Below are 19,178 nucleotides of genomic sequence, written 5' to 3'. Positions count from 1 at the left end.
GAGGTTAAGGGTACGTTGCATGAAGATTAAGTGTGCTTTGTGACAATTCTGCCTCTTAAGAAAGACTGATGGGCTGGTTTACAGACATCTGACCTTTGGGCCTAGAAAAAAAAAGTTCACTGAGGAACACTCGGCGAGCAGTGATGATGTAGATTGGCAGATATCTGAATCCTGGCCATTATTCACAACACCATGTTTTGTTTCCGTATTAGGATTTTTTTCTGAAAGTCAACTAAATGGCAGGATACTGAAACTGCAGGCTTAAGCTAGTGCCCGACATGCTTTGTTCTGCATCATCCCTGGAAGAACCAAAGGCAATCTCCCTACACTATATTTTATGTTATTAGGGCTAATCAGCAGCAGGGTTGAATTCTAATGAGCCATCCTCCTCTTTAATAATTGTGCGGTAATTAATTGATTATTCCCACCTGCAAACTCAGAGGTCACAGTCAGTTACACAACGGCATGACTTTAGCTACTGAGTGCTCCCCCCCCCCCCCCACCTTCAAGGACACCTGAGCAAGGATCTTGTGTTTTAAAGTAAAAGGCTGGAGATGGAGTGAAGCCTTCCTTCTCTGTGGCTCTCAGCTACAAGCCCTCTTGTTCTATCTGAAAATGTAAATGGAGCTTTCTTTCTTTCTTTCTTTCTTTCTTTCTTTTACTTCAAGGACTTCTTCAATTTCAAGCACCATTTTTTTAAACGAATGCTTCTCCAACAGGAGGTGTTGTTGTTGGAGACTTTTATCAGGTGTGGGCTTCGTTTTTACACGAATGCTTCCAAGAGAAAAAGAAAGGCTAAAGGGGCTACCCTGGCTTAAGAATAGAACAGAAATGCGCTTTTCAGTGTTTTTAGCTTACCAGAACATAGAGCTAATAAAAAAGAAGCTGCATTAAAAGAAACATAAAAAGCAGTGACAATAAATTAGTCACCTACATATGCAGAGGTCGGTTTTTTACATTTATAATGAACATACAGAACTACGTCCTCAACTTGGCTGCTCTCTGAAAAGAGAACTGCAAAATTTCATTCCCCACACAAATTAACAATTGATCATTTAGCTAGAAGCAAGGAAACGCGCTGAAACGAATGCAGCTCTAAAGTAAGCTATTAAAGGCCGAATGAATGATTCATGTTTAAGCAGCAGCATTCTTTGGTCGTGGCTTGTTTCTAGTTTGGGTTTCAAATGTTTCATTACTGAAGTTTCTCTCAGGCATCATCGCCGTGGTGCGGCTTCATGGGATGTCTGTAATAGAGGCTTCCCGTGCGCCACACTGATGACAGAGTGTAAATAATCTTTAAAAGAGGATGAATTACAGACACTATCGCGGCTATAAACCTGTCGCGTGTGAAAACTGAAACGGCGCGATACGCGTCATGTTGATGAATCCTCGAAACCTGCGGCTGCACCTGCCGATCACTGAAAACTCCACAAATGAACCGGGTGTCGACGCTGACCCGCTACTTGGATCGCGACGAACTCCCCGCCTCATCCCCGCACCCCACCACTCCCCTCTCCGCCTCCCCCCATCTCTGTCCTGCTCATAAATCTATTGGTCGTGGTCTCGCCTTCACTATCCAGCGCTGTGCCGATCAGACTGCAGTTATATTTGGAGGAAGTTGGCAGCTGGCGGCTCACGGCGAAAGGCTTTCCTCTCTCTCCGGCGGTTGGACAGTGGAATTATGAACACAGCTCACAGAGTCTCTATCGCCCTGTCTTGAAGCTGTTTGTGTTTCGCACCCAGAGAAATTTAACCGAACATGGAGATTGGAGTCTGCGTTCTCTTGGCTTTTCTCTTCCACCAGGTAAGACAGACGAGATGTGTGCGTGTGTGAGGGATTTGGGGACTATTTCACTGAGACTGGGAGCGATCCGACGCTCTTTTTATTCTGGTCCTCCGCTTGAGCTCACCCGGGCTACCCTTGTGTGTTAATGGCGCAAACATATGTGCTGTCAAGTTTGTCCCGAGTCTGGAAATGGCACACGATACATCACCTGCAGAGCCAGGTCCATCCGTGCAAGTTTATTCGCGTTTAGTCCTTCTTGCGCGCGTCTGATTGTCATTTAGGGCTCCGAGTTTGGGGCAGAGGATATAGAGGGTCTGGTAGTGTGTGCAGGGTTCGTTCACTTTAGCAATGCCTTTCACATTTTGTCCAGAGAAGGAGAAAACAGGGGAAGGAGTAGAGAAACTGAAGATGGAAGAAGACTGAAGCAGAGCGCAGGGTGTGTATCCTCTGTCTATGTGCAAATCACGGCACCAGCTCTTGTCTCCAGTCGCATCTATATTCCGCTCAGCCACCAACTTGAGCGTTTCTTTGGGCTTGTGAGTGTGTGAGCGAGAAGCACACACAGGAGCATGGAGAAGAGGAGAGGAGGAAAAAGAGGGGAAGGCAGCGGGGGGTGTCAGAGACACAGAAAGAGGGGCAGTGAACTAACTTGGCCGCTCTGCTGTGTTGGGCTTCTCTCTGGGTATTTTTACTCAAGTCTACTGGTCTCTGCAGACGTGGGCTCCCTTGAGATATTTAATAAGGCCTTAATTCCCACTGTGATAGAGCCACTCGTCCGTTTGATCTGACTTTAATATGAAGAGAGGGAACGGTAACTCGGAACAGCTGTTAGTACCTTTAGATCAGGATTTCAGCACCAAGGATGCCGAACCTCCCTTCTATGTCACTTCTGCCGTATTTTCCCCTGAATAATCATCCACCTTTGTGAACTCTCGCAAGAACGGATCCAGGTGCACAAACGCGTTTTTTTCCCAGCCTTGATCTCTGACCTTCTCTTACTGATGCATATTCATATATTCCTCTTGAAGATCCTAACAAGTTTCCTTTGAAATATTCACTGTGTAATGTCAGGCTCTGTTCTGTGGCGTGCTGCAAAGGTTTAAGCAGCAGCTAATTTTAAAGCATCCTAGTTGAGACTATTTCTAAACACAGCAACAATGGGAGAGCCCCGAAGCGTGGCAGGCAAACAGCTCATTCGGGAAACTCTGTTGTGCTGCTTCTCTCTCTTCTCTCATCCTGTGTGTCTTTTGCTCGCCCTCATCTCACCGTATTGAGAGGCAGCAGGCAGCACAGCTCTTCTGGTATTTCTTGTTTGACCCGTGTAGGTTTAGTGCACACTTCCTGCTGTGCATTATTCACTTTTAATTGGATAAGCCATCGGTTGATTTCCACATTGTAGTTCAATTTGTTTATCTGCTGAGATTCAGGTTAATAGTGTCTACAGAGAAATTATTTAACTCCCTATTTTATTGATTACGATCTGCCCTCTCTCTCAAAGGCGTATGCTGAATCTTATTCACACTCCTATGTTTTTCATCTTTGTGAGAAGGCCGAGATTCACTTACTAGCCTTGGAAAAAATAATGGAAAGTCTTGTAAAATGTCTTCAGTACTGAGTAATTTTTTAAAATTTGTGTATTTCTAAAAACCTTTACAGCTGTGGGCGTTTACTCAAAAAGACACCCTCATTCAAACATGCTTTGGGCTTTCCTTTAGCCTCCGCTTACAGGCAGCTGATGGACGAATATTTATGTAAAAATCTAAATCTTTATCCTGTGGCTGTCCTGTCATCACTGACAGCTAAGGTATATATGCACTTGGAATTCCCAAAATATAAATCATTCAAGATGTGAATCCACACTGACTAATGCAAACCAGTGAAAACAAAAACATATGACAGCACCGTCCCCTCCAGCGATTTTCTTTCCAGTCTGGCCAAAAACAAGCAAAACAGATTTTTATGCAAAATGTGAACTTACAGTTGTTCTACTTGACTCATCATCCAGATGAATAAATCTATATTCACAAACTTCCCTTTCTGCCTTGTAGAACAACACATTGTAGCGTGTAGGCTCAAACTAGGTTTTTTTTAAAGAGATTGGCTCCCTACCTGTCTGACGAACTCATCTCCACAGTAAGCTGCTGTACCCACCCACCACCCCCTCGCACAGATATGCAGATATACGCACACATTGCACTAGTAGCCCCCTCTTTGGTAATAAATCCCCGTTTTCCAAATCGAACGCTAAGCAGTCTCTCCAGGTGGAGCAGTGATTCTGAATAAGCACAGCACAGCTGGGAGGTGCAGGTGCAATGATCCCCCACCCATTCCCACTTTGATTTCTCCTCCTTGTCCTCCTCCATCGAATGCCCTCCCCACCCCATCAAACTAGCTGTTTACCTTAATTAACCAAACTTTATCCACCATTTATTTTCTCAAACTGCCGTCTGCTGTTTTCTCGCCTCTCACCCGTGGATGAAGACAGTTTCACTACAGTTTAAATTCCCGGGTTGGCACCTGGGCATGTCTGCGCGAAGATTTGCTGTCGTGGACGTTTACGGCTGCGGTGACCAACGGACTGTTAACGTTCCTGTTTAAGCTGCCGCCGGCACCGAGAGAGACGGATAGGAAAGAGGGAGGTCACGGTCCCCAGTAAAAATGTTTAAAGTGTGCAGCTGAAGGCAGAGGCTTGCCACGGTCTCCTGTTACTCATAGATGGGGCTGACCTTCACTGTGACACATACAAACACACACAAACACACACATACACACACGGTCGCATTTTATTCTTTTATCTCTTCCGTCTCTCACAGACACTCGGTTCTACAGGCGGGTCATTGATCTAGCATGATCAAAAATAGAGGCCACTGCCATTTCTGGTATCCCCGTGCGATTTATTATTCAGGAGCGCAGCAGCAGGTGTGCATCGCGTCGCAGTATTTGCACTTCTAGAATTTTTCTGTTTCTAGCTCGACTCTTTTTAATCATATACACCACCAGGGTTAGTTTTTAGTTATCGAGGGATTAAATATGCAGTGGCTAGTGAAAGATGCTCAGTGTGCACTACGTGTAGCCTGTGCACTGTATTGTGCTTTCCTCTTTATGAACTATACAGATGGAGCCCGTCATGTCCATCACTGGTTGCAATCAATTATCCTTTCAAAAGCAGACCTCCAGCTAAGATCTTTTTCCTCTCTTAAGGTTTCTTATGTGGAGTGTCTTTTCAGACCTGCCACTGCTCTGCTACTAAGTGCTGTTTCAGTGATGGACTTTTTATGATGGAGTCTAGTTAAAGAACGGAAGGATGACACGTTACAAAGTCTAATGATGACACTAATCAGGAATGCCAGTCATTAAGGCAGGGTGGTTCTTTCTTTTCATTTCATTCTCCCATCTGTGGTCTTTGCCCTTCCTCACACTTCCCTGCTCTCTTCTCATTCTTCCCTCATCTCTTCTCACGGTGCCGTTGGGTTTCATCTCCCACAGCTGTGCTGCCAAAATAAAGGGTTAGAGTTAAGAAAAATTGCAGAGAAGTTTGCAATCTTAGCAGCCTACAGAGGCACACAAACAGCCTGAATAAAAGGAGCATGAAATGGTTCAAGTGAAAGCAGTCCAATAGCAATCTAGACTCTGCTGTCTAAATGTACCCTGGTGTTACTGTGGTTCTAACAATCAGCTGGTAAATAGGCTTTCTAGTGTGGGGCTTTGAGGTTTCATTCTCCTTCACATTGTACTTATCTATGCTGTTTCCTGGGTGGAAGCACGCAGCCAAGCGTGGTCTGTGGTGTTAGAGTGCTCTGTGGAGATTTTTTTCAGACTCTGCTGTTATTGACAGAAAACTCTAAAAACTTCCTGTAAATAAAACACTCACACGTGCCCGTACACCTGACCCACAATCGCACAAGTCCGAACACACACACCTGTTCACACTCTTTCCTTGTAATGGGAGACTCTGAGTTTTTTATTTATCCGTTTATTCCGTTTGTTCCCTTGCGACTGTGGTCGAGCAACATGTTCTGTAATGGGCTGTAAGGTCAAATGCTATCTTAACTCCAATGAGGAGAGAGTGTGACCTTTGAGGAAAAAACAGTCTTCTTCAATCTTCTTTCCCTCGACGTTGCCACTGCACTCGCCGGAGGAAGGGAGTGGGTTAGAGGAGGTCGAAGCAAGGGAGGATGAAGTGCAGAGATAGCGAGGGTAGTAATTAAAGTAAATATGTCCCCTTAGCGCTCCATTAGAATCTGCCTGCATTTGATATAAGTGGCCTAATTATGCAAAACGCCAATGGACGTTGTGTAGTGTAATCACGAAATGTGTCAAGTGGGAGAAAAAAAAAGGAAAATGTCGTGTTCTAGGAGAGAGGATTAATGGTGCGTTTGTGAGTCAAGCAAAAGACTAACACAAACATGCACACATGCACAAAAGGCCTCAGTAACCATGTGTGAAGGACATAGCGGTGCAGTTTAACGCCGTCCCTCCAGTTGATCAAGCTTTCATCACAGTTTGTTCTCCCCTGTCAGACAAGCAGATGAACAAGCACAAAGATAAAGTGGGTGACAGACAAAGAGCTATATAGATACCCAGGTCCAGATAACTGATGAGAGAAAAGCAGCCGTGCCCTGACGGCCACAAAAAATCTCAAGTGTCAGAGAAAGTGAGATGGTCATGCCATGCCCCCCCTCGTCGTCCATTATCAGCTTTAGCAAACTCCTCGTGTAACACGTTACAGATATTCAGGAGCTATTCACCCGCTCTGTTTGTCTCTCTTTCCCAAAACACACACTCTCTCTCTCTCTCTCTCTCTCTCGCACACATGCATGGGTCTATGTTTGGCAAGGAGAGCGAGTTTCCTTTTTCAGCATGATTGCGATGACTCCTCTCAAAGTGTGTGAAGCTGCCAGCAGCACAGTGGGTGTATTCATGTAAAAGGCTGGTACAGCGGGGTCCTATTTCTTCCACAAGAGTAGTTTTACAGATAATAGTATCAGATGAGGATACAGTAAGTTGCATTAGCCTTTGCAGCTGCAATGCATTTTTTATTTAGTTCAACTAAGAGACGCGTTGCAGACCATTCACGAGTCATGAATAAGGGCAACACGAGGGCATAGGTCATTAAATAGCTGGCTTTTCATCACTGACTGCGTCGTTAATCACAGCCACAGGGTCAAAGTGGTGATTGAGGTTTGTGCCAGCTGCACTTGATCTTTTTAGGTGAGCTGCTCCCTGCTGATGTTTCTGTCGCTGGAGTTTCCAGCTACAGCTGTGTCGCGAGTCACTAGTTAGCCAAAATGGTGCACTGTAGTAGTTGTGAGTGAAGGACACACAAACTCTCTTTGTGTTCTTGTTTGCATTTTCAAAAAGCAGATCTTATGTATCTCGCTCCCATATTTGCTTGAAATGATCAAACTAAATGGATCAGTGGGCAGAAAATTCCCAATCCTAACAGTGATCTGCTGTAACAAGCTCCTTGGGGTGGCAACACACCACTAGGTTTCAGGCTGACCTAGTCCCAGTTAGGCTTTACACAGAAATGAGACGAACATCAGTTCTTGCTTTTAGCAAGATTTTTAGATTTTTATTTAAATTAAAGTTTGAGGAGGTCTTTAAAAATAGATGAACACTCGTTCATAAGCATGTGATGCACAGCCTACCATATGCTTACCTTGCACTGTCCCCTATGGATTCGTCTACTGCTGGCAAAAATGAGGCAGATTATTTCCTTGCTGAAAATTAGCAGGTTTTAAAAAAAGCTCACTTAAACTTTGACATGTCTTTTAATATCTGCTTAGATATTTAAGCAACATTTGTAATTGGTACAACTGACAACTGCTTCTGGACATTCCACCTACAGCAGAGTGGAATTAGCAAGAGCTCTAAACTCTTATGTGAACCAGTATAGAAGTCACAGGTATAAAGAGGTGTTGATTGGATCATCACCTTTGCATTGCAGTGTGCCTGTACGTGTATATATGTGAGATGAGTTTGCGGTGGTCCCAGCTTTGACACCGAACATATTCAAACAGTCTGATGATGCAGTAATAAAACAGAATTGATTTATTTGTGTTGGTGGACCTATCAGTCCTTACTCCTTTTCGTACATATTTTCCATGACGTTATCAGAGGTGAGGCTGTCCCTGGCTGTGTCCTGTACAGTAATACTTTTCCAGGTTGCCTGGATGATGAATCCAGTTAGAGGACAGTGTCTGTGCAAAAGTAAATAAACAAACACATGAGTAAATATCTGTGTCCGTGCACACGTAAAGAGATCGCCTTGAGAGTGCCATGAGATGAGGCTGGTCTCGATGACTCAGAAAGAAATTTCATTGCTCTCATTTTTACTGTTTTATCTGCTCTGATTGTCTCAAATATAATTCGACTCTTTCAAAATGTGTCTACATAATTTTTGTGTTGCTGCACATGGTGTTAAAGCTGGATAATAGTACAGGATGTATTATCACCTTGACTTTAACATTGTTCTTAAAGCAGCAGTGGAAACTGACTCTCTAATGCTCCACTTGGAGCATGATGAGATTGTTTGAAGGCATCAGCCCTACTTTTTCCTTCTCTCCCAACACGACTCTGGGGTTTTTCACTTCTTTCTGTGTTCAGCAAGGGTCTTTGAAGTAATCAAATCCCTCTCTGCTGTTAAACGGAAATGATAGCTAAGAAGGTCTTCTTGACTTTTACGAGAAATCGCTACAGCTTATTCGCTTTATCCTTTTTTTGCCTTTGCTGGCTCTGGAGCGAACAAAAATAGGTAGATTTTTTGTTCATCATCCCACTTGCGCCACTGCTGCTCCCCTTTTTCTGTTCTGAAAATATCTCTAGTCTCCTTTTCACTTGGTAGGTAGACACCAGGATGGTTTTTGCATCTAATTTTGTCCATCTGTTGGCCCTCACGCGGTTTTATCCCTAATTCAGTGATTCAGGAGGCATCAGGTGGGATCTGACGCTTGCAGTACCACCCCTGTTGCCTAGATGGCAACAAAATGCCAGACATTCCTCGAACGACCGTCGGGGGTAATTGCCACTTAGATCCACTTAGTGTTTAAACTGTACGTGTGACTGTGTAGGTGTGTACATTTGTTTTTGTGAGACAGTTTCCTATAGATGGATGCTGGTATGGTAAGAGCGTTTTTTGCAAAGGTAGAGAGGCCATTTAAACCCCTGAACTCGCCTGTCAAGAAAAAGATGGGGATTCGAGGACTCATTTGAAGTGAGCACACAAAGCACTATATTGGTGCCTACGCAGGCAGGTCGCTTCAAGGCAATTAGAATAGCTCTTCCCACTTATTGCTTTTGATGTCAGCATGTGGGGGAATGAGAGAGAGCCAACTTTTGCCTGCCACTGACAGAGGGGGCTGCCACCTCAGTTGAATTCCTTTAGACACAATTAATGTTGCGCTCTATTCACAGGTTTATCTCATATTAATGCAGGCAGGTCCAAGGCTTTGAGCTTACAAATGAATTAAATAATGGGGCAAAAAGAATTGAGTGAAAAGAAAAGGAAAGAGGAGTGCCAATGGACTGGTAACAACCCCGTTTGTGACAAGATTATTTTCAGGTTTTATTATATTTTGAAGATATTTGATCTTTGTTTAAGGTTTGTCCTCGTGATCTTTCAAAATTCAAAGTTTGCACAATATGTAGGCCAGGAAACACTGCGAGCTGCTATATGTGACACTTTCAGTGCACTGCAGATTTACATGTTCACAAAGCTTTCTTCATTTCAAAGGATTCTCAGTTCATAAGGTCCTTTTTAACATGATGCCGTAGCAATCAAAAACCTAAAACTTTACTCCAGCTTGAACCTTCTTTCCTTGTACTGTTGCTAGAATCAGTGTACCTACTACTTCCTGACCTATCACCCTAATTTCTAAGCGATCATTTGCTTTAGTGCTCCTTATTGCCCATGTTTTATGATCTGAAGAGACTCTTTCAAAGTGATCTCAGACCGCTTCAGCCAGTTCTTGTTTTGGGAGATCCATGCAGGAGTTTGTCTTCCAGACCCAAAGTAATTAAAACATAGAGTTTAGGGCATGGAGCGATCCATCTGCATAAGTGCATAGATAGCTATTCGCAAGTACACTTAAGGGCTTTTGGTGTTGTCGGCTGTGCTGCGATCCTCATGGGATGGCTGAGGCAGCAGTAATGAAGGTAAAGATGAAACTGTGGCTTTGGCTGCGGTCTGGCGAGGCGAGTGCAGAGATTTCCATCCAGATACCGTTTCCACCTCTTCACACTCACGCTGTAACTAATTCAAACAACTGCAAACTGCACGCTTGTCATTAAAGCAGATTGTTTTTCACCACAGGAAAGGATTACATTTTTGAGATCCAAAGTTTTCACCTGACAACAGCGATATGAGGTGGGGTTGGCTGCCGCCCCTTTCATTATCTCAGCTTCACCCCTCTTATCAACTATAGGGGAGATGCAGTGTGTGCTATAGGCTTTCTGCCACGAGCGAGCTGACTGGATTTGATTTTCATTAGGATTGCATGTCTTCACTGTCACATCCTCTCCCCACCTCGTACGCTTTACTGGACACAATTTTCCGCTGCGGTGGCCCTCGTAGTGACGGCTTGGTTTTTCACGCCGCAGTAGAGTCACACCAGGTGGTCGGTTATCAGCGCATTTACTATTACAGTCCCCCCTGTGGTTGACCTGCTCAGAAAGGGCTTTTCTACCTTTCCTAGACTCCCACTAGGAGACATGCTCCGCTGCGGCACTGGGACAAGCTACCTACAGAATTATAGAACCTGGAGGAAGCTGTCACAAGTCAAACAATGCTCTGCATAGAGCAGGATTGGGCTGTTCGAGCATATACTAATGCACACACATACAGCTGACAGACATTTGAAGGCTGTTAAAGCTGAGACAAGCTCATGTTCCTGCTCCACAGAGGGACTGGCAGATCGATTGGGGATAATTATTTCTAATGGAGCCACAGTAGGGAGGAGAGTGTCCTTTTTAGCGAGCTAGAATGTGTCCACACATGGTAACTGCAGTATTTGTCTAAGATTTTATTTTTGTTTTTGAGAGATAAGAAACATGGTTGTTGTTTATCGGATACTGTAGGAAACATCAAATTTTAAAATAACGTCAAAATCCTAAAAACAAGAAATGACAGATGCATATTTGTTTAAATAAAATAATAATATTATGCATTAAAATCCAAACCTATAATAATTATATAGCAAATTTTAGGAAGATCACACAGTGGTTCAGCTCTTTGCATTCTATACTTGACCCCCAACATAGCATTGCAAATTTGGCCACACCTAAAGTTTTTCTGATTTCTCAAATTGATTCATTTATTTATTTTTCAGCCCTGTGAAAGCTGTTAGCCTCATATTTAAAATCAGAATCATAAGTTACTAAAATTACAGTGAAAAGCTCTCGATTTAGATCATGAGATAATAAGAGAACAGACCACACCTGACCATTAAACAGTTCATCAGTTAATTCTGAGCCTCTGAAAATGGCAACAATGTAAACAATTATATGTAATTCCAGAACAGTATTTAAAAGTAACCTCCCCTGTGTGTTTATAGCAATAACTGAAGTATATTCTATGAAAAAAATCTCAACATTTTCTGTGGAGTTAAACAGGAATCATTCAGCACAATTTCAGAGACAGATTTCAAAATTTAAAGTTTTCACTCTAAAATTTGAATAGGGAAAAGTTCTCAGTATACATGTGCAAGTTTGTCTGTATTGTATTGCTTATAGTTTTTCAAATAGATTTGGACAGAGATCATGATTTATCTCAGTTTAGTTTCCTGTTTTTACATACACCTGTTGGTCTGCTCATTAACACATACATGTAATCGGCCAATGACACGGCATCATTTGGGCATGTAGACGTGGGTAGGATGACCTGTGGTTCAGAGCTTCACAATGAGGAAAAAGTTATTTAAGGAACTTTGAACATGACATAGTTGTTGGTGCCAGGTGGGTCTGAGTATTGCAGAAACTGCTGATCTATTGGGATTTTCCCACATAACAATCTCGAGGGCTTTTAGAGAGTTCTCTAAAATTAAAAATATACAGAGAGCTAGAGTTCTCTGGATGAAAATACCTTGTTTGATATCAGAGCTCAGAGGAGAATGGCGGTTTTAGCTGATAGGAGGGCAGCAGTAACTCAGATAATGAATTACTACAACCAAGGAATGCAAAACACATTTCTGAATACACAACATGTCAAAACTTGAAGAAGACCACACGAGGTGGCACGCCTGTAAACTGAGGCTACGACTTACATGGGCTCACCGATATTAGACGACGTTTATCATTGGTTAAATGCCACAGCCTACCTCGGTACTGTTGCTGACCATGACCTCTCTTATATGACCACAGTGTACCCATCTTCTAATGGCTACTTTCAGTTGAATAAACCATCTAAAAAACAGATTTCTTCACCAGTTTGAGATGATCATGACAACATGATAATGACCTCCACAATCAGAGGTCTGGGATGTGGTGGAACAGGAGATCACAGACGTAAGACTGACAAATCTGCATTAACTATGTGAGGCTGTCAAGTCAGTGTGGCCTGAAACCTCAGAGGAAAGGTTTTTTGTTTATTTTATCATTTGGATACAAGTTTTTTTTTCCAGTGTTGTATTATGTGAGATTTATTTTTGTATCAGTGATCAGATTGTTTATACAATTTGACCTAATTTGTATGAAAATAGATTCAAACAAATGCCTGGATTTGACTTGTAAATTGGCTTGAATTAACATAGCACTGTTTCATGATATTCTTCTGCATAGTCTTGCTCACTGACAGAAACATGTGCATAACACATAAAGATGTTGTTCAGTGAGAGACACATTTACTGCACTATACAACAGATTGATCATTTTGGTTGACTGTGCTATGCTGCCTCCAGTATTTAAACTTGTCTCAGTTCAGTTCAGTTTTATTTAGATTTTTTTTATTAGCCCTAAATTAGAGCTGGGCGATATGACCCAAAATTCATATCTCGATATTTTGTAGCTGGATGGTGATATAAGATATATCTCTCGATATTTTTTTAAAGCCATAAAGTAAGAACAAAAAGAGAGTTCTTAGTCAAAGCTGTGTCCCAGATGTCACACAGGCACTTTTATTAACATACAGCATAGATGTACATGAATTATGAGCATTTATTAAATAATGATGCTCTATAAATAAAAGAAAACTATGTTGTTTTGTGCATAACAAAGAGCTCACAATTGTGCAGTCAAAATGTAAACTAACAGACGCTGAGCATAATAACAAAGACAGATTTCACAGCTGCTCTGTTCCCAACTTCTACTGCGTGACTGACAGCCTGGAGTTTGAAATCCGCTTCGTAACCACGTCTCTGAACAGGAGCCATTTATGGTCCTTATACACACACAGTACAGTAATATTACGTTGAAGCACAGTACGTATCACTCCGCGAGGCTCCTCGGTAGCCGTAATGCTCCGACAATCCATCAAGCGGTGCAGCTCCGTAGCTTACCAAAGTCGAACTAAAACAGTTTTTGACAGATTGCTGAGCGCTGTGTATCACATAAAATCGGTTCGCGGTCATCAAGCACAACCAGAATTCATACAAAAGGCGCGCAGTCAACTTTTGAGAAGATGAAAGGATTTCAGGCCGTGCATGGCGTTAGCGTGGCTAGCTCGTTAGCGTGGTTAGCTTGTTAACACGTTGACGCGGTCCAGCCCCACGCACGGGGTGATGCGCAGTAACTCGTTAACGGAGATTTGCCGTGTCCATCTTGTCGCTGCCTGCAGGTGAAGCGATGGGGGAGGAGGGGGAGTTGTGTTCAGTGAAGGAGAGGCGAGGTCGAGTAACGTTGTGTAGAGACAAAAGTGGACAAAAGAGGCAAACTTGTGGCTCCGCAACTATAATTATAACGTAACATAGACTATATCGATATAAAGGATATTGTCACATCTTATATCTCGTATAAAAATATATCGATATTTTTAAAAAACTCGATATATCGCCCAGCTCTACCCTAAATCACAATAAGAGTCCCATCAAGGTGAAGGTAAAGAAAAAACCACAACAACGAGCATGCACTTGGTGGCAGTGGGAAGAAACCTCCTACAGGCTCAGGAACCAGGCTCAGGGAGAGGCAGCCATCCGTAATGATCGTTTGAGGGTGAAGTGAGCGAGACAGGACGGTCAGCGTATAATGGGAAGCCCTCAGCAGCCCAGGCCTATTGCAACAAAATTAAGGGAGGATTCACTGTCACCTGATCCAGCCCTAATTAGCTTTATTGACAAAGACAGTTTTAAGCCTAATCTTAAAAGTAGAGAGGCTGCGTGTCTCCTGAATCCAAACTGGGAGCTGGTTCCACAGAAGAGGGGCCTGAAAGCCTCCCACTTCTACTTCCAACTACCTTAGAAACCACAGATAAGCCAGCAGTATGAGAGAAAAGCGCTCTGCTGGGGTGATATGGTACTATGAGGGCTTTAAGATAAGATGGGGCCTGATTATTCAAGATCGTCTATGTGAGAAGGATATTAAATTTGATATGGATTTAAAAAGAAGCCAATGAATAGAAGTCAATATGCTCAGTCTTTCCAGTCTCTGTCATTACTCTCGCTGCAGCGTTTTTGATCAACTGAAGGCTTTTCAAAGAGTTTGTAGGAGAATCTAATAATACTGAATAATAATATTCCAGCCTGGAAGTAGAGCAGGGCGATATGGCCAAAAATATTTATCACGATATATATTTGAAAATTTGCGATAACGATATAACTGACGATATAATTGATGCGAGACAAAATACAACTCCACAACTTTACTAGTTCAAAAAAAACCCCATCCATTTATTTTCACTTAAACAAGCAGCTGTTTTTTTTATAGGCATTAAAGCTATATAAAAATTTAACAGTGCAAATGCAAATTCCTTGCTGAAAGTTTAACCAAAAGGCATTTCCAGTAGAAATGGGCTGACATATCCTGAGCATAACCATGTATAATATCCACTGAAGTTAAAAAGAGGTGCTTTGCAACATTAAACTGCAGTGTGCCAAATAAAAAAGCCAAATATGTATTTTTCTGACCATAACGTGCACGGGATTATAAGGCACATTAAGTGAAACAAAGCAGTCAGATAAATCAAACTTTATTCAACTCATTCTTCTTGCTTCCTCCACTTCTGTACCATTGATTCATTAATGCTGTATTCTAGAGCTGGGTGATATATCGAGTTTTTTAAAAATATCGATATATTTTTATACGAGATATAAGATGTGACAATATCCTTTATATCGATATAGTCTGTGTTACGTTATAATTATAGTTGCGGAGCCGCAAGTTTGCCTCTCTTTCGTCCACTTTTGTCTCTACACAACGTTACTCGACCTCGCCTCTCCTTCACTGAACACAACTCCCCCTCCTCCCCCATCGCTTCACCTGCAGACAGCGACAAGATGGATACGGCAAATCTCCGTTAACGAGTTACTGCGCATCACCCCGTGCGTGGGGCTGGACGGCGTCAATGTGTTAACGAGCTAACCACGCTAACGCCATGCACGGCCTGAAATCCTTTCATTCTCTCAAAAGTTGACTGCGCGCCTTTTGTATGAATTCTGGTTGTGCTTGATGACCGCAAACCGATTTTATGTGATACACAGCGCTCAGCAATGTGTCAAAAAATGTTTTAGTTCGACTTTGCTAAGCTACGGAGCTGCACCGCTTGATGGATTGTCGGAGCATTACGGCTACCGAGGAGCCTCGCGGAGTGATACGTACTGTGCTTCAACGTAATATTACCGTATTGTGTGTGTATAAGGACCATAAATGGCTCCTGTTCAGAGACGTGGTTACGAAGCGGATTTCAAACTCCAGGCTGTCAGTCACGCAGTAGAAGTTGGGAACAGAGCAGCTGTGAAATCTGTCTATGTTATTATGCTCAGCGTCTGTTAGTTTACATTTTGACTGCACAATTGTGAGCTCTTTGTTATGCACAAAACAACATAGTTTTCTTTTATTTATAGAGCATCATTATTTAATAAATGCTCATAATTTATTTTTGAGTAGTTTTTTTCATGTACATCTATGCTGTATGTTAATAAAAGTGCCTGTGTGACATCTGGGACACAGCTTTGACTAAGAACTCTCTTTTTGTTCTTACTTTATGGCTTTAAAAAAATATCGAGATATATATCTTATATCACCATCCAGCTAAAAAATATCGAGATATGAATTTTGGGTCATATCGCCCAGCTCTAGTGTATTCTATCAAAGGTGCTCTGTTCCCATGTTGTTGCAATATATTAATGACCAGTGTTGGGAAGGTTACTTTTAAAATGTATTCCATTACAGAATACTGAATACATGCCCCAAAATGTATCCTGAACGTATTCCGTTACGTTACTCAATGAGAGTAACGTATTCTGAATACTTTGGATTACTTTATATATTATCGTGCTGTTTACAACTACGTGAATGTACTATTGCTGTGATTTATTACTGTTACTGAAGGTCCGCGGCTCCGAACCGTAGTAAAGGGACCTCTGGCTAATACGGTGGGTTCCGTGTCGGGCTGGTAGCCGAAAACTAGCTTTACTTTGTTGTCTGGGTCAACTTTGCTTGCCAGAGACAGAGAGAGGCGTTGAAAGGCTGCTCCAACGGAACTTACTTTTTCCGGCGGAAAACACGAACACAGTGTACAGTCGAGTCTTAATAGCTTACTTACAAATGGGCTCGTCAGGCACTCTTCTTGGCTGCGGTGGTTATTATTATATTTACATGCTTCCAGCTCCCGTTTTTGCTCCGTGACAGCTCGGACTTTTCCTTTCTCTCCCTCCCTCGTTCACAGACACATAACGTGTATGGCAGTCCATTCTCCCTGCAGCACGGACTACACTGCCCATGATGCTACATTCTTTAGGGCCATGCCTGTAGCATTCTGCCTTTTAGCTTAGCACAACAACAACAAAAAAGCGCTCTCTCACCCAGGAAACGCGCACAGAGAGAGCGCGTCACCCTGTAACCATGGCAACCGTAACGCTGCCGCCTGGAACAACAGAACACAGCTGTCAAACAAACCCAAATAATCCTGACCCGCGACAATGTGAAACAGGAAAGTACCGCCGTGTAATCCATTTATTTCACCAAAGTAACTGTATTCTGAATACCACCTTTTTAAACGGTAACTGTAACGGAATACAGTTACTCATATTTTGTATTCTAAATACGTAACGGCGGTACATGTATTCCGTTACTCCCCAACACTGTTAATGACTAACCTGGTATTGTGGATGGATTATCTCAGTTGTTCTCCTGACTGAAGTTTGGTCCGTTTACAGCATCCTGCCATGCGATCGCATTTGTCCCTAACCATCGGGAACCCTCACGTTAACTTTTATCCAGTGGAAAAAAGTTAGCGTTCATCCTCCAGCTTCACTGTTTATGCTATGCTAACATAGCTGTGTCGCTAGCAATCACATAACACATCATTATATAGCAGCTAGCCCAACTTCAGTAACCCTACAAACGTCACTGCTGTTTAGTTTTCTGTCTTCATTTATGTTGGAAGTGATAGCAGAGCTGTACGTTTGAATGTTTCAGAAATCTCTCAGTCAGAACATGCTATATCATGTTTAGGTAACTAGCGAAACTAGCGAGCTAACTTCCGCTAACTTCTAACTCCGTTAAATGTAATAAATTCTGTTTTCATGGATGCCTGGATGTTAAACACCTGGTAAAGCAGAAATGCTGATCGTTTTATTAAAGATGAAAGAATTTAGACAGTTTTTAACTCTCAGTGATGCTCTGTGTTCGTTTGACTTTGGGACCTGAAGCGGACGGAGTTTAGGACCCAGGTTAATCCCAGATTTACGAGCACCTTAGACAAATACGGCAATAACGACGGTTATGGCCCATGGATGTCAGCTATCAGTAAAATGAAGCAGCTGCAATTGAGAAACAGAGAAGGCTTGAATGCTATTGACAGAAAATCATTTATGAGTTTTTAACTGAAACACTCGACATTCACCTTTTCACTCGAATTTGTGCTCATCAGAAACTATCCTGCAAAACAAATCTTTGATTTTGTATAACCGTGCAGCTCGTAGACAGAGGTGTTGGCCATCAGAATCATATTTATTGCTCATAATTAAAACATTTTATTTGTAAACATTCCCAATCAAACACATTCCAGAAACCAAATGCACATGTCAAGTATTTGACTCCACCACAGGTGCTCCTTGATAACTCTCAACATCAAAAGCTCAGACAATTTATTCTCTCGCCGTCTGAATGTGAAGAGGCATTAGCACTTTGCTTTTGCAGTGGGTGGGTGGACTCTCCTTCTGCTGCTGCATGCTCAACTTGGAAAGTAACTCAACTTAACTAAGAAGTGGTAATAAGTGTGTGGGAGAGCAGACATTAACATGCAGTTGCCAAATTGAGACACTATATCGTATTTTATTCAATTTTATTTTTTAAGTCAGTATCGGATATTTACAATCCCCACTAATTTTGTGCACTCTGCCTGTGAGTAGAATTTACATTAATAATGCAACAATTGCTGTTTTTAGTTTACATGAACAGACTTCTTTCGATTGCTGTTCTGTTTGGTTGTTTGTTCGTTGAAATTTTCTGTGATGGGCTGACCAAAAGTAATTGGCTACAAACTACAGAATGAACATTTTCATGTTACAATGCAGGCTGATGCTGGCAATGGCCTCCGAAGCATGCATACCAGTTTTCTATTCCACCCTGAAACACTACATCTTTGATTTATGCCCCATTGTACGTGTCTTTGTTAGACTCTGGATCCATCATGATTTTAATTGCCCTCACAGAGGCCTAAGGGGGATCCGTAGGATTTTGTATCACAAGCATGTGGGTCACACACGAAATCCTTTTTTTTTTCCCATCAGAGGAAAAAAAAACAACAAAACTTATTCCACATTTGTTTGACACAGATGATTTTGTTAAGAGTTATAGACTACATTCACATGTGTACACGTTTGCTAACTTCTGTAGGATGTGCTGATCAGGGTCTATGGACAATTGCTTCCATGTGTGGTGTTCTGGGAACTGACAGTTGGAGGAGACACTGTGGGACACAGAGACACACTTATTTGTTTTTTACACACACTCATTTCCATCAGGTAGATTCAAGCATTTGATGCCACACTAGAAGCAAGACGAAGAAGTTGGTTGAACAACTAGAATAGGGTAACTTTTTCTGGAGCAGTGAAGATATCTATAAATTCATCAAAATGAACTTGTTTAATTCATTATTGTTCTCACTGTGGTAGATGTTACTACTCTATATCGCTCTGCGTTACTCTGTATCTCATAGAAAACACTCTCGAGGTACAGCTTCTTAATTTCACTGCCAGTTCAGTTGAATGTTATTTATATAGCATCAAACTACAACATG

The 19,178-nt window shown here is 42.2% G+C and overlaps 1 protein-coding gene across 2 annotated transcripts in view; it reads left to right on the top strand.

Moving 5' to 3' along the window:
• The first annotated feature begins 1,492 nt into the window (after positions 1 to 1,492).
• The window catches only part of cdh13 (cadherin 13, H-cadherin (heart)), a 356,939-nt gene continuing 339,253 nt past the window's right edge, over positions 1,493 to 19,178 (top strand). Inside the window, exon 1 of one of the 2 annotated variants that reach the window (XM_013272522.3) lies at positions 1,493 to 1,804. In XM_013272522.3, the coding sequence (XP_013127976.1) occupies positions 1,760 to 1,804 (45 nt within the window). In that variant the 5' untranslated portion in view covers positions 1,493 to 1,759. The remainder of the gene's footprint in view (positions 1,805 to 19,178) is intronic. The other variant, XM_013272523.3, reaches the window with a different exon arrangement.

This window comes from Oreochromis niloticus, linkage group LG7, assembly GCF_001858045.2.
Source record: "Oreochromis niloticus isolate F11D_XX linkage group LG7, O_niloticus_UMD_NMBU, whole genome shotgun sequence".
Lineage (NCBI taxonomy): Eukaryota > Metazoa > Chordata > Actinopteri > Cichliformes > Cichlidae > Oreochromis > Oreochromis niloticus.
Note: the sequence above shows the minus strand (reverse complement) of the source record. Positions and strands in the feature narration are given on the sequence as shown.